The sequence below is a fragment of the Grammomys surdaster genome, unplaced genomic scaffold (genome assembly GCF_004785775.1).
Source record: "Grammomys surdaster isolate TR1022 unplaced genomic scaffold, NIH_TR_1.0 1036, whole genome shotgun sequence".
NCBI classification, from domain to species: domain Eukaryota; kingdom Metazoa; phylum Chordata; class Mammalia; order Rodentia; family Muridae; genus Grammomys; species Grammomys surdaster.
The window spans coordinates 2,604,863-2,628,290 of record NW_021605455.1 but is presented as its reverse complement, the minus strand read 5'-3'; the positions used below and the strand labels follow the sequence as shown (position 1 = coordinate 2,628,290).

Below are 23,428 nucleotides of genomic sequence, written 5' to 3'. Positions count from 1 at the left end.
ATAACCTTTGATCCATCTTTGAGCCCAAATACCTAAATCTTATAAGGGATTTGATAGCACAAATGAAAGAATCGAAGTTCTTTAAGGTTCAGTCTGAAATAATCTCTTGAGGGAAGCTGAGCCTGATGAGTCAGGCCTGTAATCCCAGCTACCCTGATCAGGAAGCTAAAGGATGAAGATTAACAAATGCAAGGCCAGCTGGTAAGAACAAGATCTTGGGCCTCAGTGGTTAAGAGCACTGACTGCTCTTCCAAAGGTCCTGAGTTCAATTCCCAGCAACCACATGATAGCTCACAACCATCTGTAATGAGATCTGATGCCCTCTTCCGGTGTGTCTGAAGACAGCTACAATGTACTCATATAAATAAATAAATCTTAAAAAAAAAAAAAAAAAACAAGCTCTTGTCAATCAACTAACCAATCAATAAAGGGGAAACAAATCTCAGTAGTAGAGTATCTGCTTAGGGTGCAGACTGGTCTTTGGTTCAGTCTCCAGTTGAGGAGGGTAATGGGAAAAATCCTGTGTAAATTAAATAGGTTCAAAAATTCTAACCATCACAAGGAGTGATGAAGCTCAAGCCATCTCTGCCAACAGCCTCTTTTGTGAGCCTGAGGGTTCTCTTTCTCTCTCTCTTTCTGAAATACACACACACACACACACACTCATCAAATGAAATACAATAAGAAAATCACCATTGGTTGACCAAGCCCGCTCAGTCAGTCAACAGATTCTCTAGTGCAGGAGTGAGGATTAAAAGAAAAGAGACGGTTAGACAAAATTGCAGCATGACCCCAGCCAGTTCTGAGGCTGAAGGCAGGTTCATTTAGTTCAACTTTTCTTTTAAACCCTTTTAATTACATGCAAGTATTTAGGTCAGTTCTAGGTTTGAGGAACCAATATTACAATAGAAACAGTCAAGGAACAAACAAGGCAATATACAGAGTCCCGTGATCACTCTCATGATCGCTGGTTCTAAGGGCTCATCAGGATGACAAAGTATCTGAGCCTACTTCCCTGTCCTAGCCCACAGTCATATTTATGCCTGAGGCTTACCTCTTTGTTTTAGCCTAAGACTAGGATTCCTGACTGAATTTACTTCTCTGTTTTAGCCTAAAAATAGACTCCTGCCTGAACTCACTTCCTTGTCATGGCCCAAAGTCAGATTCTTGTCTAAAGCCCATTTCCTTGTCCTTGGCCAATGTCAGATTCCTGCCAAGCAGCCCCAATGGCTTCCCACATCTCCCCCCTTTATATTATTCAACAAGACTGAGCCTGTCTTAGGTCATTCTGACAGCAACACCCCCCTTAGCCGTCATCGAATATGCATTATCAAAAGCAATGCACTTCTGTCTTAGCTTGGTAAGGCACTTCAGAAGGTTGCCTGTCATTGGCTTGCCAGCCTGTTAAATTTGGGGTCCATTCTTAGTTTCAAGCCATGCACTTTGGCTGCCAGCATGTTGATGTGGTTAAAGACAAGCTTTAACATGGCGAGCAGGAATAAAAGTATTCCCAGGACAAAAAGGGCTAGCATGATCAAGCTATATATGCCATTCTTGAAGCTTGACCAAGATGAAAACACTGACATCAGGCCATGAATAATTTTATCAGCAGTATCTGCTGGATCAAAGCTCAGTGGAGCAGCGTTCTTTAAATTCACAATCTCAGTGTGCAAGCCTAAAACATCCAAAGAGGTGTTAGAATTATGCCAAATACCCTGCAAGTGTCTCTGAACCTTTTCCCAATCATAGTGGCTGTCATTGTAAATTTTAGCAGTAACACAAATCCATTGGTATTTGGCATGCCACTCGAGATGGCTCCTTACATTTAAACTCTGAACCTTCTGTCCAATAATATGAATAGTATCATAAAGAGCATCAATCCGTTGTTCCAAAGTCTTGTTCCAAGTCTATCTAAATTCTCTTGAATACTCAGAATATTAGTAACATTTTTTGCTAGATTATTAACAAACGTAGCTGTCTTAACTTCCTGTGTCAAAGCAATTGTGGAAGCAGTGGTACTAGCTATCAATGTAATCAAAGCTGCTATACCAACAATAATCAAGCCCACTACTCTCTTGCTTCTGCTTAAAGCATGACACACTTCTTCCAATACTTGTAAACCTTTTTCAGAATACCAAGGTTCTGAAATACTAACTGGCAATAAAACAAAGGCTGGTTGATAGACCACCATAGCAGACATGCCAGATTTCAACACACTAGCACAATTAGAAAAGTATACAATCAATACAACTTACATTGAATACAGTAGAAGAGATAAAAGTAATTTTAACATGACCAATTAATAAAGGATTAGGAGCTTTAACACATGCACTAACACTTGTTGTCAGTCCAGATCCTGTCCCGATGTTATCTATAGCCAGTGTGACTTCATAGAGAGCTGCTGCTAACTTCCAGACATGTCTCTGAAAATGTCCAGAACCAGCCTTCTAAATGAAGACTGTCATTTCTAATATTGGATTGATTTCTAAGCCAGTCCATGAATGAGTCAGAATAACTGTTCACATTAAAGAAGAAGAGTCATTATAACTTCTCTTTTTGATTCTCTGTCCCACAAGGTCTAAAAGCTTGAAGGAAGGCAGTTTGTCCAATCTGGGATATAGGCAAGCAAAGCTGGGTCAGGAACATATGTCCAATACAGCTTCCCAGTCACCATTGTTAGGGCAATCAGCAAGCACACAGGTCAGCATCATTCTTGGTCCCAGCATCAGCATGTCTCACCAATCATTCTGGCAGCTAGCATCCTCCTTCAGCATCCTGCAGAAGAAACACAAACATTCCCTCTTCCCCATATTAAATACCTGATCTGGATCATGGCATATGCCTATAAGTGGATCCTTCCATTTCACCTAGGCATAAGTATGCCAAGTTGTAGGATGCTATAGACACTCAGTTCCTTGGCATCCAAATTTTGAAATTTTAAAATAAAAGAACATGATTTAAATAAATTAGTGGTGTATGGGGATATAACTCCCCCTTTTTTATTTTATGAAGATATTGTTTTAAAGTTCTACAATACCTGTTTCTTAATACTTTGTCCTTGATTAAAAGGAATCCTAGTAATATGGGTAATATTAAATTGTTGACAAAACAAACGTTTGACTGTAATAGCCAGTTCTATTTCTTGTTTTATCTGATTTGGAACAGCCAGCATAGAAAAACAATGTAGGCAATGACTAATTACATTTTTAGTTGTTTTTCCTGTTAAAGCAGTTGTAACTAAAAAGCCTGAAAAGGTGTCAAGAGTCACATGTACATATTTTAATTTTCTAAAATCAAAAATGAGTAATGTCCATTTGCCATAATTGATTACACATAAGTCCTCAAGGCTTAACACCATTATGAAAAATTTGAGGACACTGAAAACAAGTTTTTGCAATTTAACTTGCACACTTTTTAGAAATGTCAAATTATTGTCTCAAGCTATTGCTATTTTGACGATATAAAGAATAAGATTGTATGGCCAATTGTCTCTGTAAGGTCTATAATTTGATTGGTATACAAATCTGCTCTGGCATTGCCCCGGGGGTCCAGGCAATCCAACATGAGCCTTTGAATGTCTTATAAAGTTAAAGAACAGTACAAGTTTCTTAAATTAAGCTGTATTTGTAAAATTTGAGAATTAGCAATATCTAAAAAAGGAACAATTTTAAGCAATTATAAACCATGAACCATATACTGGCTATGAGTATATAAATTGAAAGCTTGATTTTTTTCAGTATTTCAAACAGTGGCTACAGCACGTAATTCAATTATTTGTGCTGAAGCAGGGGGAAATTCAAGAGAGTGAACATGTGATATAACTACATATACTGTCTTCTCGATAGATGAGGTATCTGTAAATACAGTAAACATTTTCTATGGGCTGCATGTAAATTTATAAGGAATACAAAAGCATGCATAGAGGAACTGTAACAACTCATCTTACGGATAATTATTATCAGATTTGCCTAAAAACTTTGTCATGTAATAAGCCAAATATCATTATTTTCCAATAACCAACTTAATTTCTATTTGGAATAAGGAATTAACATTTTATCCAAAATACTTTCAGGATTCTCTTATAATCCTGTGTTAACACTGTAATAGTTTTATAATAGGATGTTCAAACTTTACTTGTAGATGAATCTACATTAATGGTTTCTCTTGTCAAAGGGCTGCTGTGAGCACATGAGTAGCAATAATGCAAACAGCCAACAAATGATCACAGTCTATATAATGTATCTGTTGATAACTAACAGCTTACTCTACTTTCAGCAAAGCTGTTTCTCCTTCATCAGTTAATTGTCAAGGGGAATTAGGACTTGCATCTCCCTTGAGAATATCAAACAGAGGTATAAGTTCTATGGTAAGATGAGGTTTTAGCTAGTTAATATCTCCTAACAACTTTTGAGAATCATTAAATGTAAGCCATTTTTTTGTATGTACACCTGTAAGTCAGAAGAGGGCTCTAGATTCCACTACAAATGGTTGTGAGCCACCATATAGTTGCTGGGAATTGAACTCTAATATTTTTAATTGTGAGCCTAGCCTTTAACGGCTGAGCCATCTCTCCAGCCCCAATTATTCTATTCTTATTGGAAATTTTCTGTGTCACAATCTGTTTAAGATATAATTGAATTTCCAAATATTGAAAAGATATTGTCTTTGAATCTTTTTTTTAGAGTAACAAGCATTCCTAGATTTTAAAGCTCATTGTATTAGAGCAAAGGCTTGCAGAAAAACTTCTTCAGAGAGATCAGCCAATAAAATATACAATGAATAATATACATTGAGAGATGTAAACGATTAACTTTTTGTATTAAAGCAACAACAAATTTTTTAAGGCCATTAATCATTCTTTGAGGCAAGCTTTCTAAAGATATCGCTTCATGGGCTCTCAAGAATTACAAGTAAATTCTCTTAATGCAAACCTCTCACCTTTACCAGGAGGTAAAGGAACTGTATAAAACAATCTTCTAAATCTATAATAATTTTATATGTATTTACTTGAATGGCAGCTGGAGTAGGCAAGTCAGGCTGTAGTGTCCCATTAGTTTTATAAATCTTAAGTTTGAACTTGTTTTGGATTAATTGAATAACCAATTTTTTGTAGCTGAGTGAGAGTATCAGATAAAGGCCAATCTTGTCTCCTCTTACTCTTGAGCAGTTCTTTTGTTAACAGGCATAGCTATAATGTCATGGAGGGAAGCAGGCACAATTTTAATTCCTTCAGCTTAATCATAATCTCTAACTCCTGGCCCATAAGCTGTTGTGAATTTCTTTTGAGTTTGAACCTGACGCTTCCCTAAAAAGCAAACAATACAATAAACAAATTCTAGAAAACACCCTTCTAGAGGCAGGTCAGGACAAAAGGAATGTCTGAAATACAAGCTTCTGCTGCACCCACTCTGTATATAGCCTTAATTTAAATGTAAATGTTTTTTGTCTTTTTAAAAAAGATTTATTTATTATATATATATTATTTATTATATATAAATATTATATATTTATTTATTTATTATATATGAATACACTGTAGCTGTCTTCAGACACACCAGAAGAGGGCATCAGATTTCATTACAGATGGTTGTGAGCCACCATGTGGTTGCTGGGATTTGAGCTCAGAACCTTTGGAAATATAGTCAGTGCTCTTAATCACTGAGCCATCTCTCCAGCCCCGAATGTAAATGTTTTTAATCTCAGCCTATATCTTGAGGCCTGGCCCAAAGATTATCCTTCCTATACCAAGGACAAGTTTCTGTCAAGTAACCTTGGTCACCTGACTGTTGTTCAAGCCTTTGTTCCTGGGACAGTCATTTTTAAAACTATCTAAATTTCCACATTTAAAACATCTTTTATCTTTATGGTTCTGTGCAAGCTATGGCCAGACCCTGATTATATGAGGGTGCAATTTCATCGCAAAGACGAATGTATCTATGTAAGTCTGTCTTTGCTTGTATGGTCTGAGAGCTGTGTAGGCAGTTCAACCTGATTAACATTGCCTTCACACTGGCCTTCTCCTAGAAGGATGTTAAGATACCAATCTACATGCCTCCCTAAGCATTCATCATGGCGCTATGATTTTTACTAGTATCACTCCAATCTGAGCTCCAAATCAAGTAATCTCTTCCTGACAAAATAGCCAACTCTGCTCTATCCTCTTCTCAACCATAAACATGGGTGAGTCAAAGAATTCTAAACTCACAATTGAATTGCCAACTGTAGCCAATGGAATACTGGCAGTTTAACTATATATATGTATTTTTAAGTTTCTTAAGCAAAACCAATTTTTAACAATGTAAACAATCTATTTTCTCTAAAATCAACACCAAGTAGATTACCTTTATGTTACAAAGTTTTGTCAATTCTTACATATGAATGCATGATAGTGCACCCACTCTTTTAATATCTCATTAAAGAAACATTGTTTTAAATCTTTTATACATCTGATTTCTGAATGACTCCAACCCTGAGTTAGCATTTTAAACTAAGTTTCTGTCACCAAAGTTGTAAATTTTTAATCAAACCCAAAACTTATAAGCCAATAATCTATAACCAAGACATGTAGAGCATATTTATACTTTTAAAAACCAATCAAAAACGAAAATGAAGTGGCTGCACACATTTATTTATTTAAAACCAGACAAAATTCGTACTTTTTCTAGCTGTAATTTCAAGAGAAAGACACCTTGTAACAGAGATTTTTCTGGGACAAACAACTCTCAGCTCTTTTATAAAGTCTAAAAAAGCTACTGGTCTTTTTTAAAAGCAGCTTACTGACTATCTTCCAGCTCCAGCCTTCAGATCTCATTACAGATGGTTGTGAGCCACATGTGGTTTCTGGGATTTGAACTCAGGACCTCTGGAAGAGCAGTCAGTGCTCTTAACTGTTGAGCCATCTCACCAACCCAAGAAGACTTTTTTTTTTTTTTTGGTTTTTCGAGACAAGGTTTCTCTGTATAGCCCTGGCTGTCCTGGAACTCATTCTGTAGCCCAGGCTGGCCTCAAACTCAGAAATCCACCTGCCTCTGCCTCCTAAGTGCTGGGATTAAAAGCGTGCGCCACCACTGCCTGGCTAAGAAGATATTCTTAAAGTTCTTATCTTAAGCGCCCCTTCTGATGTCCAGTTTCCTCTAAACAGTGAGTGATATGACAGACATAGCAATTGACTCCTGAACAACCAGCTGTTGGTCTCTTTCAGACTGCTCTGGCTGCTTTAAACAAAAGGACTATCAGTCAAAAGAACTGTCATCTAGACTACCCTTGTGCAGCACCATCAGTCTTGGGGAAAAGAAAAACCACAAGACAGCCACCTGTGCTGGCGGACACCTGTAATCCCCACGCTTGGGAGCTGGAAGTAATGAGAGCAGAGGCAGAAGGTTATCCTTGACTACATGGTGAGTTTCCATGCTGAGGAAACTGCTCCACAGTGCAGCTGATCAGCTAGAGGGTAGCCAGGACAGAAAAAGAAAGGGTAGCACCTGGAGGAAGATTTCTACACAAAAACCGTAACACTCACAGGAAGCAAGGGCAGGCAGGTTCCTGTGGCTCACTAATTGGCCGGTTCCAGGTCCTAGTGAGAAACCTTGTCTCAAGGAACATGGTAGGCATTGCCCGAGGAATGTGGTAGTTTGAATAGATTTGGCCCTCATAGACTCATGTGTTTTAATGCTTGGCCCACAGGGAGGGGCACTATTAGGAGGTATGGATTTGTCCAAGTAGGCGTGGTCTTGTTGGAGGAAATGTGTCACTGTGGGGGAGGGCTTTGAGGTCTCCTGTGCCTAAGCTCCACCCAGTGTGGAATCAGAGACTCCTCCTGCCTACCTTCAGATCAAGTAGTAGAACTCTCCTCCAGCACCATGTCTGCCAGCATGCTGCCATGCTTCCCACCATGATGATAATGGACTAAACCTCTGAAACTTTAAGCCCCAAGTAAATGTTTTCCTTCATAAGAGTTGCCCTGGTCATGTGTCTCTTCACAGCAATAAAACCTTAACTAAGACATTGACCTCTGACCTCCACTTGTTCATGGGCATCCATTTGCCCACGAACATGAACCTGTATATATTCACTTGGGTGCACACACAAAGGATAAGGAAGTAGCTGAGTAGTAGAATGCTTGTCTACCATCTACAAGGCCCTAGGTTCAGTCTCCAGCACTGAAAAGAAAACACATAAGGATATCACAAGATACAGTACTGGGATTCTAGAAATGCTTATTCTATTGATTTATTGGTTGTCTTGTTTCATGATGGTGCTGGGAACTGAACCCAGGGCCTCTGGATCCTTGACAAGTACTTACTGCCCTCTATCTCCAACCCCTCTTTACTTCTTTTGGAAAAAGAATTATGCTTAAGTTGTTCAGGCTAGCATTGACAGATCTAGCCTAGGCAGATCTTGAAGTTTTCTCTTTTATTTTGAGACAGCGTTTAGCTGTGTAGCCCAGGCTTGCTTCAAACCCGCAATCCTCCTTTCTTAGCCTATGCTGGATTACAGGCATGTGCCACTATGCCTAGTGACTTCATCATTTTAAATATGCATGCATACAATTTAGGAAATGATATCTTGTCATAGCCACAATTTTATATAAAGTTACATATGCTAGGAAGTCGAATGGAAGATTCTTCTTTGGGCTATCTACTTCAATAGTCCTGTAGTATATACTATAGGTGCGTCCATGAGGCTGTGTAGGGAGTGAGACTCCCAAGTGGAGCCAGACACTATGGTCAAGTTCCAGCTCTACTACCTCATCTGAGCCAAGTCATTTGGTCTGTCTGAGTTAATGGGAAAACAGGTAAAACAGTATGTTCACCTATTTTAGAGGATATATAACAATAAAACAAACATAAAAACATAGTAAATTAGGCATCAGTGTATAAATGTAAAGAATTTCTCATACTGTTAAATGCAGAGTGCTAGAGGAAGGAAAGAATTTTAGAAATGGCAAGAACTGATTAGAAGAAAGACTAAGCAGCAGAGACAGCTCAACAGAGAGATGCTGTTTATTTTTTTTTTTTGAGACAAGATCTCATTATGTAGCCTGTTAACCACTTAAAACATATTCTTCAGATGCTGAGCATAATCCCAGCATGACAGGAGGTAACGGGAGGAAGAGATAAAATACCAGGAGGTAAAAGTCATTCTCTGATACATAACAACTTTGAAGCCAGCTTAGGCTAGATGAGAAACCCCAGTCCAAATATAAGTAACTAAGGAGGGCTGGGGAGATGGCTTAGCAGGTAAAGGTGCTTCCTTTCAGGGGCTCATCTCAAGTTTGATCCCAGGGATCCATGTGGTGGAAGGAGAGAATCTATTCCTGAAAGTTGTGCTTTGGCACACAGCCCTCCCCCCAAAACAGACACAAAATTTAAAATGTAATAACAACTTAAATAAATCTTAAGGACATTTAAATCCTTGATAGCAGAAACTAATGTTAAGATTGCTATAGTGCCTAAACCAGGGTAGAATAAAAAATTAATTTTGCTTGTTTTTGAGATAGAGTCTTATGTCCTGGTTGACCTTGAAATTGTAGTTGAAGAGGACTTTAAATCGCTGGTCATCTAGACTCTACCTCCCAAATGCTGGAATTACAAATGTGTGCTACCAAATACAGTATATCTGGGATATCCAACCCAGGACTTCCTGAATGTCAGGCAAGCAGTCTATCAATTTCTAGTTATGAACCCCAAGCCCTGAGAGTTTTTGAGTGTGTTTGTTTCTGGCACTCTTAATGCTATACCTCAAGATGACTCAGAACTTACAGTGTCACTATATAATGGAGGCTGGCTTTGAGCTCTTGGCAATCCTCCTCTCTCAGCTTTCCTAGCGCTGGTATTACAGGCATGTGCCACCATGTCCAGAAAAGAAATTATTAGATTTATGCAATCGATGTGGAAGCAACACTATCTGCTGACTAAAAATTGAAAGCGGCAGGTGGTTTTTTTTTTTTAAGACGACTTGGTTCAAGAAAGAATAAGAAATAAAAAATAAATAGCTTGTTTCTATCAGCACTTCTCATTTTGATGAATATAACACAGAGGACTCCAGCCAGGGATGCGGCAAAGCCAGGCCTGCAGAGCAGGAGCCTTTTGTCAGACCTATCCCCGGATTTAATTGGCCTGAAATCAGTAAAAAACCACAACTCCCAGAATCCCTGGTCCCTAGGGGGCGTGCCCAACGGCGAGGGGGCGGAGCCTTGACCCTGGGGCGTTCCCCGCGAGGTTTTGAGAGTGAGGTGGCGGGAGCGGTAGCTATGGCGGCACTGGAGGAGAAAGCCTCGCAGGTGACGTAGGGAGCTGGGTCGGGAACCCGCATAGCCCTCCCGGAGCCACGCATCGGCTGGGCACCCGCCGCTGTTGTTTTTTGTTCCAATCCCACGGTGCGGTCGAGGCCTTTTGCGGGCCCGGAGCCCCCTAAGGGGGCCGTATCCTCCCTTCCCTGGGTCTCTCAGATGCTCTGTGGAGCCCTCACCCTCCTTGCAGCCCAACCTCCGTTCGCTGCTGCTTCCGTAATAGAATGTAAACACTTGAGCTGCCGCCCGACTCGGGAGTCTCCTAGCACCGGGCGCGGGGTTTAGGATGTGTTGGCTTTTCAAACCGTGCACGGAATTATTCAGTCTTATCACGGTTTCACGTTCGTTTGTTAAGATCTGCCTCAAACTCAGAAATCCGCCTGCCTCTGCCTCCCAAGTGCTGGGATTGAAGGCATGCGCCACCACCGCCCTGCAGGAATACTGTTCTTTGGTAATGTCGATTTTTCATTTGCCGATTACTCACTTGTTGACAAGTCAGGATGTGAAGTAGGACCCCAGAATAGTCAGAGAACGTTTAGTTTGCTGTAGAGCACTCCTTTATAAGATTCCGTTATGCCATTATAACAAGGCTTACCTTTTTAATGGTTAGGTCGCTGAGTGGTTGAAAAAGATATTTGGAGACCATCCCATTCCACAATATGAGATGAACTCACGGACGACAGAAATTTTGTATCACCTTTCAGAACGCAACAGGATCCGGGACAGGGACATTAGCCTCGTGATAGAGGACTTAAAACAGAAAGCAAGTGAATATGAATCAGAAGGTGAGTAGTTAAGTCTAGAGCTTCGGAAGGGGTAGTAGAGGATTTTGTACAGGTTTAGTATAGACTAATTGTTATCATTTTTTTAAGCCAAATTGGCTTCTATTCAAAATTAGGAATTTCACTATAGTATGTCTTCTTAAAACAATGACTCCTAAAAGATAATTACATTTGCATGAGTGGGGTTTGGGAGAGGAATGTCTTTAACCCCAGCACTTTCGAGCCAGAGACTGGAGGATATCTGTGAGTTCAAGGTCAGCTTGGGCTGAATTGTGAGATCCTGTCTCAAAAGAAGCAAAACAAAAGCTTCTTAGCCTAACACAAAAGATTCTTGTAGTTTTTCCCCGTACATAGCTTGCAGGACACCAGGGGTGGCAACCATGAACCATGAGACTGGACAAACCACCGTGGGTCATGTAGTATCGTTGGGATGGCTTTAAAATGTTCTGCTAGGCCAAGCATGGGGGTGCAAGTTTGCAATCCCAGCATTCAGAAGGCTGAAGCAGGAGACTGCAGTGTCAGCTTGGGTCACAAAGCAAAACTGTCTCAAAAAGGTTTTCCCCCTTTTTTGTTGGTCACATGTGGTATGAAGAAGTGAAGTGGGAACAGCGGCGCATCTGGAACATTCCTTCTTTGCAAGCCCCTCCCACTCTAGGCCTCTTTCTCACTTTTTAGTAATAAATTTATACTCATTCTGTTTAAACAAAAAGCACAGTGTTTGAGGATGATAGCACACCAAACAGGAAGTGACATGTATTCATAACCAAGTGGGGACATTTGGTATATATAAATTTTTAAAGTTAGATTTATTTTATGCGTGTGAGGGATTTGCCAGCATAGGATTTCTGGTGTTTGTAGAGGTCAGAAGAGGATGTTGGATTCCCTGGAGCTGGAGTTAACTGTGATTGTAAGTCACCATGTGGGTGCTGGAAATTGCACCTGGGTCCTCTGCAAAAGCAAGTGCTCTAGCTGGGCACAGTGACACACACCCTTAATCCAAGCCCCAGGGAAACTGAGACAGATGCATCTCTGTGAGGTCAAGTCTAGCCTGGTCTAGATAGAGAGTTCCAGGACAACCAGGGCTTCCTAGAGAGACCTTGCTTCAAAACCAAAAAACAATAACATCAAAAAACCTGAGCATCTCTCCAGACCCTATATGATGTTTTGAATATACTGCAATTATATCTAATTCTAACACATATATACTTTTTCCAATAATCTTTTTAAATTAGCACTAGCTGTGCTTGGTGTGCCTTGTTTTGTTTTGTTTGTAGCCCTGGTTATGCTAGAACTAGCTCTGTAGACAAGGCTGGCCTCTAACTCACAGTCTGCCTGCCTTTACCTCACAAATGCTGGAATTAAAGGTGTCCAACACCACTGCCTGGCCTGGTGTGCCATCTTAACAATCTAGAATACTCCTACAATGAGGAGCAAGGCAATTCCATCACAACAAAAACTTCCTGTGCTTCTTTTTTATATGGATTCATGTATGTATGTATGTATGTATGTATGTATGTATATGGGGATTTTATAAGAATATTTCTAGAAATTGTTTCTTTTTTATTATTTTATTCATTTTTAGATTTTGTTTCATGTGTATGGGTGTTTTGCCTGCATGTAAATCTGTGCCATGTGCTTTCAGTTCCCTCAGAAGCCAAAAAAGGGTATCATATCCCTTGGGACTGAAGTTATAGACCATTGTGAGCTTCTGTGAAGACGCTAGGAATCAAACCCAGGTCCTCTGGAAGAGTAGCCAATGCTTTTAATCACAGATATATATATATATATAACTATTTTTCTAGAATATCATTTTTAAAAGATTTATTTTTAAATTTTACATGAAGTCTGTGTGTGCCCAAGTGCATGAATGTGCACCACATTCATATAAACAATGTATTTTAATCATATCTGGCCCCAGTTACCACTTCTCACCTCCACATACCTCCTAGATCTCTCCCATCGTTAAATTTTGATTATATTTCGTTTGCGTGTGCATGCATGTGCACATGGGCTCACTCATATACCACACATTTTAAATTTAGGTTTATTTTATGGATATGGTGGCATGTATCCTCAGAACCAGCACTCAGGGGACAGGAGCAGGCAGATCTCTGTGAGTTCAAGGCCATCCTGGTCTACATAGTGAATTCTAGACTAACCAGGCTTCACAGTAAGACTGGTTTTTTGTTTGTTTGTTTGTTTGTTTTTATTTTGTTTTTGTTTTAATCTACTTACTGCTTTTGATGGGTGGGTGCATAAGCATGTGGAAGTCAGAGGGCGACTTGTAGGTGTCCACTCTGTGTTCCATCATGTGGGTCCTGGGACTGAACAAGCTGCTTCCCAACACTCCATTGGATACTTCCCAACTGCATCTTCACTCCAGCTCCAGGGGATCCTATGCAATCAAAGTACACATGCCCATACACAAACCTCCATAAACATAATTACAGATTAATTATTTTATTTGGGTTTTTTTCCCCCAAGGTAGGGTTTTTCTGTGTAGCCTTAGCTGTCTTGAAATTCTCTGTAGACCGGGTTAGCCTTAAAGTCAGAGGTCTGCCTGCCTCTGCCTCTAGAGTTCTGGGATTAAAGGCTTGCACCACTGTGCCCAGCTCATAATAAATCTCAAACAAAACAAAAACTATAATAAAAGATTTTGTTTTGTTTTGTTTTGTTTTTTGATTGACATTCACTTTAATGAGAACGGTTTCCTCAGTAAGTGCGTCTATAAGCTGAAGCTGTGTGGCATCAGGACTTTGCTTCCTGCTCCACAGGCTTCAGATGCCACTGCACGACCAACTCCCCAGTGCTCTTGAGGCACGTGCTGGACATGGTCTCTTCTGTGGAAAGTCCCTGTGGCAGCTTCAGGGGCTGGATGCGTATCAAGTGTTTCACCACTTTGAGCTTTGCATTCACCGACGGGATGTTCTTGTGAATCTGAGGGCTATGTGCCTTCTGTAGGCCGAGCATCTTGGGATGTTCTTGTGAATCTGAGGGCTGTGTGCCTTCTGTAGGCTGAGCATCTTGGGATGTTCTTGTGAATCTGAGGGCTGTGTGCCTTCTGTAGGCCGAGCATCTTGATCGTATCTTTTTCCCAGTATGGACGCCTCTTTGTACTTTTTATTCTTGTGACAATGTGCAGTTTATGAGGGTTCTGGGGGTCCCCACCATATTTTTCATGATCTTTAGGTCTAGGCTGAAACACTTTATCTGGAATTCTTGATCTGGTAAATTTGTGACGTATCCATTCTGAACCAATGAGAGATTCTGCACCTTTCTTCACAGTCTGTAATCTGCCTGGAGGCCTCTGAAATACTGAGTGCAGAACCCCTGCCATAAGTGTGGTAATTCTTCTCTTTAGAGGTAGCGACTGCTACGTCCACTCAGAACCCTATAATAAAAGTTTTAAAAAACTAAAAAGGACAAAACATCTGAGACAACATGAAATTCCTTTATCTTTTCAGCCAAACGTCTTGAAGACTTTCTCATGGAGAGTGTGAATTTTTCCCCTGCCAATCTGTCTAACATTGGTTCTCGGTTTCTAAATGCATTAGTGGACAGTGCAGTTGCCCTGGAAATAAAAGATACGTCACTAGCAAGGTAATTATTGTGATGGCTTTTGTCTGCATTCCCATGGGAGACTATTCTGTATGGCCTTGACCTAAGAATCTTTTGGTTCTCACAGTAAATCTGCATAGGAAATTAGCAACGAAGGGTTGGGGATTTAGCTCAGTGGTAGAGTGCTTGCCTAGAAAGCGTAAGGCCCTGGGTTTGGTCCTCAGCTTTGGAAAAAAAAAAGGAAATTAGCAATGAATACAAAAATGCAGAAGTAAGTTGGGTGGGTGGGTTGGTGGGTTGTTGGGTTGGGGGGGGGGGAGGTTTTTGTTGTTGTTTGTTGCTGGTTTGTGTGCTTAATTCTAGTTAGCCCAGCAGTTCTATGGAGGGTGGGGATGGTCATGGGCTGTGTATGAAAGTTCACTGTGCAGATGCCAGAGACATGGAGCCAGGAAGTAGTGTTCACGGTTTCTGCCCTCACTTCTGTCGGTGATGTATTGTGATCTGCAAGAATAAGATAAAATAAACCCTTTCCTATGTAGCCAGCCGTTGGTCTTGGTGCTCGTCACAGCAGGAGAGAGCAAACTAGACCAGCTGGAGACTGGGTGTGTGGGTGCGAACCTACAAGAAGTTCAGTACCCAGGAGGTGGTAGGAAGGTCAGGGTCATCGTCCTTAGCTTCTTATCAAGTTGGAGACCAGTGTGGATTGTGTGAGAACCCACGCCCAACAAGCAAACAGGAACAATAGCAGGTTAAGTGATCTGGTTGAACATGGTAAATTTTGGTTATAGACAACACTGAATAAGTTAAGGACCCTCGTTGTTTGAGATAGACATCTCACTTATATAATTATGTAATTCTCCCACCAGTCCTCAGAGGAAACTGAAGCTCAGGGAGTGAAGGTTAAATAACTTCTCTAGAGTTGAGGTCCCTAAGCAAATCTGACTCAAAAGTCCATATGACTACTGTCGGTATTCATTTCTTACTGCAACTTACCATGATCCAAAAAGTAGACATATGTATGTTGTGCATAACTGCCAGGGTAAAGTTTGGGATTTATATAATGCCTGAGTAGTAGTGTTGTAGGAACATGTAGACTACATAGCAGCAGGGTAGACCAAATCAGTTCTGCAGACACCAAGTACATATATATACATACACATACACACAGACACACACGCACACAGACACATACACTAGGGAAGCAGAGATGACTGGGGAGGTAGACATGGCCTTCAAAGACAGTTTGAACTTAGTCAAATGAGAGAGACAGACAATGGAGAGAATATTACCATGATAACAGCTGCACTGTGAGACTATAGATGCTGTACCTGGCAAGCGCAGACAGAAGGTGAGGATTCAGGATAGGTAAACCTTACCTGAGAGTTTGGGATTTTTTTGTTTGTTTGATTTTTAGGGTTTTTGTTTGTTTTTATTTTGTTAAGTGGGGTCTCACCATGTATCCCTGATTTGCCTGGAAGTCACTACTCACTATGTGAACCAGGACTCTCCGAGATCAGCCTGCCTGCCTCTGCCTCCTAGTCCTAGGAATAAAGATGTTCCTTGCCATATCCAGCCTTACCCTAAGGTGTGAAGGGAAAATGGGATTTTTGTCTGCTGAAGGACATTTCAGGCCATGGGCACAGCAGGTGACAACTGTATAGATGGACGGAATGGCAGGATTACATAACTGTAGAGAAGGTCATTTTTAGGGAGGGTGTGTCCTCCGCACAGCGCTGTGACCAAGCTCCTCTCTCAGTTTTATCCCTGCAGTGAATGATTTGACTTCTGACCTTTTTCGAAACAAATCCAAAAGTGAAGAAATAAAGCTTGAACTGGGAAAACTTGAAAAGAATCTGACGGCAACGTTGGTGTTAGAAAAGTGTCTGCGAGAGTGAGTTGAAATGTTGGCATTTTTGAACTATAAAGAGCTTAGCGGGACATTGTCAAGTGGGGCGTGGTGGCACCAGCCCATAATCCCAGCTGCTGGAAGACTGGGGCAGCAGCCCAAGGCCAGGGCTGCCTGAGTGAGGCAGGAGATGCTTAGCTGCTTCCTCTCCCATTTGCTTTAGATAGTTTATCATCCTGTTACTGATTCTTGCAATATTAAAAATATGGAGATTGATAATTTTCAAACATTTTAACCCACAAACTACCACGTGAAGTCCATATTTTGGTATGCCTTTTTAGCACAGCTTTAATGTCCCTCTTTGATGCTGTGAGTCTTTAGGCTCTTCATGTCCCAGAGATTAGAGCCAGTGGTTAGCATTTATGTAAATGCAGAATAACTTGGTGACATACAATATATTAAAAAACTAATGAAGATGTGTGTGTCAGACACTGTATCATGTCACATATAGTAGAGATGTCTTTATGTTCTTGTTTCAAATAGGCTTTAGGATATAATATATCTATTTTTTTAATTGCAGTTTTAGCTTGTCCAAGAATAATTGTTACAGGTTAAATATAATGTTATTTTATGTTCATTGAGAAAAGTTTCACATGGCAATATGGGGGAAATACCCTAGAAAACACACTGTAGTCTGGACATAAAACTCGTGGTGTAAGAGTAGCTGATGAGTAGGCTGTCTATACTCACTAAGCCAGACTTAACTCCCAAAAGAGGGAGCTGATTTCCTTGTGTTTTAAATAATCATTTACTGAGAAGTACATGCTTTAATTTTACTTTTGGAAGAGATCTCAAGAAAGCAGAGCTGCATCTGTCTGCAGAAAGGGCCAAAGTTGACAGTCGCCTTCAGAACATGGACTTCCTAAAAACAAAGGCAGCGGAGTTCAGGTTTGGAATCAAAACTGCAGAGGTGTGTATGAAGAACTGTATGGAGCTGGCCTTTTAGACCTTAGTCTTCACAGTAGGAAGCATTTTCAGTCCTTTCTGTAGATGAGGGAACTACAGGGAAGATCTGCAACTTGCCCAAATTTGTTTAACTAGTGAGCAGTAGTCCAGGTCCAAAGTCGGGCATTGAGACCCTTCCACCGGCAGCATCTTTGCCTCACATCTGACTGTAGGAAGGATTCACAGCTAACTCAGACTAGCTTAGATGCATGTGTGCTTTTTCCATTTGTGATCTGTAGCTATTCTTTATTACATGTTGAAAAAAGTTTCATGATGGTTACCTTCAAAATGATCTTTCAACTGAACTCTTTCCTCACATTGTAGGAGCAACTTTCAGCCAGAGGCATGGATGAGTCTCTGTCTCATCGGTCCCTAGTGGCACTTTCAGAGGTAAGCTTCCTGTCTTCTGCTGCTGTAACAGAATACCATAGACTGGATAATTTATGAGCAGTCAAAATAGAAGTTTATGTGGCTCATGATTCTGAAGACTAAAAAGTCTAGGATCCAAGGGCCACCTCTGCTGAGGGCCCTCTGCTGTGTTCTCAGGTGAACAGTGGCAGTGCAGGCCCCAGGGTCAGGGAGATGGCTTGGTTAGTGCTTACTTGGATTTGGATCTCTGACACCGGTATATAAGCTGGGTATGGCTGCACATGCCTGCACCCCAGCACTGGGGAATGAGAGGGCAAGAGCCAGGCAATTCCTGTGTTATCATTCCCTCCCTCTCTGTAGATGAGGGATCGACAGAGAAGATCTGAAACTTGCCCAAGTTTACACTAAGCAGCTTCGGGCTCGTGGCAGGCACTGACACCCTTATGCTTGGCGCTCATCTTCTTCCCACATGGGAGCATAGAAAGGATTCACAGCTAACGTGATGAGCTTGGTCACTCCCAGGCCAGGTAGGCCAGCCTGTCAGTGAGCTCCAAATTTAGTGAAAGACACTGTCTCAAAAAGAACTAGGTGTCGGGTAACTGAGGAGGCCCAGCATCAACCTCCAGCCTTTACATGGTGCACACAACTTGAAGGAGTGGCCTTTCTAACATGTCGTCCAAGGAATCTAACTTAGATGCTCAACAGTTAAGAGCACTGGTTGCTCTTGCAGGGAACTAGGGTTCAATTCCCAACCCCCACATGGCAGCTCACAACTGTCAAAAACTCCAGTTGCAGGGGACCTAACACTTTCTTCTGCTTCTGTGGGTACCAGGTATACATACGGCTTACAGTCACATATCCAGGTATACATACACGGCTTACAGTCACATATGCAGGTATACATATGGCTTACAGTCACTTATGCAGGTATACATATGGCTTACAGCCACATATGCAGGTATACATACAGCTTACAGTCACATATGCAGGTATACATACAACTTACAGTCACATATGCAGGTATACATACAGCTTACAGTCACATATGCAGGCTTAACACTCAGACACATACATTTTAAAAACAAAAGAGGCTAGAGAGGTGGCTCAGTGGTTAAAACACTTGTAGTCTTTCAGAGGACTCAGGATTTCTTCCCAGCACTCACATGGTGGTTCACAACCATCTGTAACTCCAGGTCTGGGGATTTAGTACCCTATTCTGCCCTCCACAGGCACACAAAAAAGGTAAAAGACAAATAAGGAAACAAAACAAAACAAAACAAACAAAACCCTATACCATAAAATAAAACACAATAAAAAAAATTCCTGGTTCACTAGGCTTGGCCTCTATAGTCCTACACTAAATGAATGGGACTATGACATTCTTATTTTAAACATTTTGGAAAAGGATTGCTTCTATTAGAAATAAGGTTATCTGTTTCAAGTTCTTTGATTTTTTTTATTTTTTTTCAGTGGTTATTTTATTTATTTACATTTCAAATGTTATTCCCCCTTCCCAGTTTCCCCTCCACAAGCCCCCTATCCTTTCCCCCCTCCCCCCTGCCTCTATGAGGGTGCTCCCCCACCTGTCTCAGCAGCCTAGCTGGAGCCGTGAGTACCGCTTGTGTACTCTTTTGTTGGTGGTTTAGTCCCTGGGTGCTTTAGGTGGTCTGGTTGGTTGATATTGTTGTTCTTCCTATGAAGTTGCAGTCCCCTTGAGCTCCTTCGGTCCTTACTCTAACTTCCCCATTGGAGTTTCCATGCTCAGTCCAATGTTTGGCTGTGTACATCTGCATCTGTATTGGTCAGGCTCTGACAGAGCCTCTCAGAGGACAGCTATACTAGGCTCCTGTCAGCAAGCACTTCTTGGCGTCAGCAATAGTATCTGGGTTTGGTGTTAGCAGGTGGGATGAATCCCTAGGTGGGACAGTCTCTGGATGACCTTTCCTTCAGCTTCTGCTCCACTCTTTGTCCCTCCATTTCCTTTTGACAGAAGGAATTCTGGATTAATATTTTTGAGGTGGGTGCCCCCATCCCTCAACTGGGGACTGTGCCTATCCACTGGATATGGTTTTTACAGGTGCTATCTCCCCTTCGTTGGGTATTTCAGCTAAAGTTCTCCCTGTTGGGTCATAAAAATCTCTTGGGTTTCCCCTGGCATCTAGGACTTTCTAGGGGCTACCTTCAGTTCCCCCTCCCCCACTGCTATATACCTACTTTCAAATTCCTGACCCTCTATACATCATCTCCATTTCCTCCCATATCTGAACTGGCCCCCCTTTTTTCCCTCCCCTTCTCTCTCCCTCTACTTTTCAGCGATTATTTTCTTCCCACTTTTGTGTACGACTGTAGCATCCACACTTTGGTGCGGTCTTCCTTCTTCTTGGGTTTCATATGGTCTGTGAGTTTTATCGTGGGTATTCTGAGCTTCTTTTTGGCTAATATCCACTTAAGATTTATGTATGTATGTATGTATGTATGTATGTATGTATGTATGTATGTATATGAGTGCTCTATCTGCATATACACCTACATGCCAGAAGAGGGCATCAGAACGCATTACAGATGGCTGTGTGGTGTGCCACCATGTGGTTGCCAAGAATTGAACTCAGGACCTCTGGAAGAGCAGCCGATGCTCTTAACTGCTGAGCCATCTCTCCAGCCCAGTTTTTTGATTCTTTATCTAAAATACCTTCGGGTTGACAAATGTCGCTCAGTGACGGATTGCTTGCCAACCTTCAGGAAGCCACACGCTCCATCATTAGCACCACAAATAAATAACTACCTAAATAGTAACAGTTTATTGCATTTTATTTCAGTAATGAGCACTGGTTAGTTGTCTTGCGGATATTTCTGTTACTGTATAACTCTCTGCATTTCCAGAAACTCTCGGAATTAAAACAGCAGACTATACCTCTGAAGAAGAAGTTGGAGTCCTATTTAGATTTAATGCCGGTAATTGTTGCTCTTGGTTTTCTTGGAGTCATGTTTTCTAACTTTCCCCCCCAAAACACTAAGCTATCAAAATACTGGGTTTGTGTTCAAAGATCTGAAATCCATGGCAGAATCAAGAGTGGTGATTCATACTTGTTATTTGAGCACTTGGGAGGCTGAGGCGGAAGGATAGCTGCTTTCTAAGGCAGCTTAGGCTACAGAAGGAAATTTTGTGTCAGAACACCAAAAGAATAAATTAAGAAAAAAAAAAAAAGACAGCAGCAGGTTTGGCATGACAGCCCACATCTATAACCACAGCTCTTGGGAGGTGGAGGCTCTTAAACTTAAGACCAGCTTGGGCTACATAGTGAGACCCTGCCTTGTTACATTTATGTGTTTATTTTGGGTGTGAGTGCCATAGTACACATGGAGGCCAGAAGTTGTAAGCAAGTGCCATTGCTTAGGAAACCATCTGGCCTACCAAGATCCTGTTAAACACCTCCTCCCCCAAATAGCTGTTGATAAGTTTCAGTATTGCATGCATGCTGGATACACTCCAATTTTCCCTGTCTTTTAAAGGGATTCTACTGTGAGTGAACTGCTTTCTGTATTTGTTTTTTATGACCATGATACCCACAGAAACAGCTTAAGGGTGGTGGGAGAGGCAAGCAGAACGATCAGTACACCTCAGCAGACCTGAAAGCAGAGAACAGTCCTGAAACTAGGGACCATACTTGTGCTGGATAGTTCTATATCAGTTTGACACAAGCTAGTGTTATCTGAGAGGAGAGGCCCTCAATTGAGAAAATGCTTGCCTACATAACATTTGACTGTAAGCCAGGCTGTGGTGGTGCATACCTTTAATCCCAGAACTTGGAAGGAATAGACAAAAGGATCTCTGAGTTTGAGGCCAGCCTGGTCTGCAGAACAAGTTTCAGGACAGACAGGGCTACACAAAGAAATCTTAACTTGGAAGGAAAAAAAAAAAGATCTAGCTGTAAGGCAATTTCTTAATTAGTGATTGATGGGGGAGGGACTAGGCCATGTGGTTGGGGCCAGCCCTGGGCTGGTGGGTTTGGGTTCTATAAGAAAGCAGGCAGAGCAAGAAAGCCATGGGGAGTCTCTGTCTCCTGGTTCCTTCCCTGTGTGAGTTCCTGTCCTGACTTACTTAGAGGATAAACAGCAATATGGAAGTGTAAGCCAAATAAACCCTCCTCCCCAACTTGATTGTGGTCATAGTGTTTCATCACAGCAAAAGAAACCTAGACTAAAGCAAAGCTGTAACTTGAAAGCCTCAGCTGTAGTGGCCGCTTCCTCCTGACGGCTCCAGAGCCTCCCTCAGTAGCACCAGCAGCATCTGAACAAGAACCGGTGTGAGACTTCTCATAAACTTTCCTTGTTTGTTTTTCTCTATAAGAATCCATCTCTTGCTCAAGTGAAAATTGAAGAGGCAAAGAGAGAATTAGTAAGTACTTCTCATTTTTCTTACTTCATTTTTCCCTTTTAAATTAACAGTTATTCAATTGAGATAATAAGATTTCTAAGCTGTGTTGAGTGATGAAGTCCAACTGCTTAAGAGTATACACTGTCTCAAACAAAAACTAAGACAAAACAATAAATAAGAACAAACAAACAAAAAACCCCCATAGGCCAAAGCAGAATTATTCAAGTTTGAAGCTAGCTAAAACTGCATATCGAGATTCTTTGAAAACTACACATCCACAAAATTACACACATGAACATATGCGCGCACACACACACACACACACGAACATATGTGCACACACATACATGCACATACATAAATACATACATACATACACACACAAGGACTGGCAGTGTAGCTCCATGGTAGAGAGGGCTTGCCTAAAATACATAAGTTCTTCAGACACACACGCACACATACATGTGCATACAGCACACACACACAAAGGGATAGCAGTATAGTTCAGTAGTCAAAGGCTTGACTAGCATAAATAAGTTCCTCAGTTTGGCTCCTAGAACCACAGAAAATAAACAAATAAATAAAATGTTTGCTTTAACGCTTTCTTTTTCTACTTCTCTTACTTTAAGTATCAGTAGATGTAGAAAGTCTCTTCCATGCCTTTGTTTTTTCTTCCTCTAGGATGCCATCGAGGCTGAACTCACAAAGAAAGTAGACATGATGGAACTGTGAGGACAGCCAAGTCGACATGCTTCTCCTGAGAAGGAGATGACTGTTCTTAGAGATGATGACATCTCTATTGGTAAAATAACAGCGTTTGGTTCTCCATTTAAATTTTGTGCCCTGAATACAGTTTTCATATGAAAAGGCATTCTGTGTTACATGTTGCGTACTGTACACCTCGCATGTTACCTGCTATTTACTGTATACCTCGAAATTAAGAATCTTTCCAAAAGTGGGTAGGGGCTGGGGAAATGGCTCTATGTTTTAGAGTGCTTTTTGCTCTTGCTGAAGACCTGGGTTCTATTCTCAGTGCCCATATGGTGGCTTGAAAACATCCATAACTCTAGTTCCGGGGAATCTGACACCCTCTTCTACCATCTGCAAGCACCAGGCACACATGTGGTACACAGACATATGTAAAGGCAAAATACACACGTTTAAAAATATTTTTTTTCAACTTAAAACAGGCTATCATGACA

At 41.2% G+C, this 23,428-nt stretch overlaps 2 protein-coding genes across 2 annotated transcripts; one reads left to right on the top strand and one right to left on the bottom strand.

Moving 5' to 3' along the window:
* The first annotated feature begins 10,208 nt into the window (after positions 1-10,208).
* Positions 10,209-23,097, top strand: Haus1 (HAUS augmin like complex subunit 1). Its single transcript, XM_028783213.1, has 9 exons — positions 10,209-10,282; positions 10,902-11,076; positions 14,538-14,673; positions 16,388-16,522; positions 17,324-17,447; positions 17,807-17,872; positions 20,732-20,803; positions 22,200-22,247; positions 22,908-23,097. The coding sequence occupies exons 1-9, from the start codon at positions 10,253-10,255 to the stop codon at positions 22,956-22,958; spliced, it is 837 nt and encodes a 278-aa protein (XP_028639046.1). The 5' UTR covers positions 10,209-10,252; the 3' UTR covers positions 22,959-23,097.
* LOC114634622 (39S ribosomal protein L30, mitochondrial-like) lies at positions 13,822-14,432 on the bottom strand. Its single transcript, XM_028783214.1, has 2 exons — positions 14,132-14,432; positions 13,822-14,025 (listed from the first exon to the last, which is right to left on the bottom strand). Exons 1-2 carry the CDS (start codon positions 14,408-14,410, stop codon positions 13,822-13,824), a joined length of 483 nt encoding a protein of 160 aa, XP_028639047.1. The 5' UTR covers positions 14,411-14,432.
* Positions 23,098-23,428: the final 331 nt, after the last annotated feature.

Coding starts and splice junctions, on each gene's coding strand:
- Haus1 (XM_028783213.1), top strand. CDS start 10,253: ATGGCGGCACTGGAGGAGAAAGCCTCGCAG. Junction 11,077..14,537: donor AAGTGAATATGAATCAGAAG/GTGAGTAGTTAA, acceptor TTATCTTTTCAG/CCAAACGTCTTGAAGACTTT. Junction 20,804..22,199: donor CCTATTTAGATTTAATGCCG/GTAATTGTTGCT, acceptor TTTCTCTATAAG/AATCCATCTCTTGCTCAAGT.
- LOC114634622 (XM_028783214.1), bottom strand. CDS start 14,410: ATGGCAGGGGTTCTGCACTCAGTATTTCAGAGGCCTCCAGGCAGATTA. Junction 14,026..14,131: donor AGATGCTCGGCCTACAGAAG/GCACACAGCCCT, acceptor GGCCTACAGAAG/GCACATAGCCCTCAGATTCA.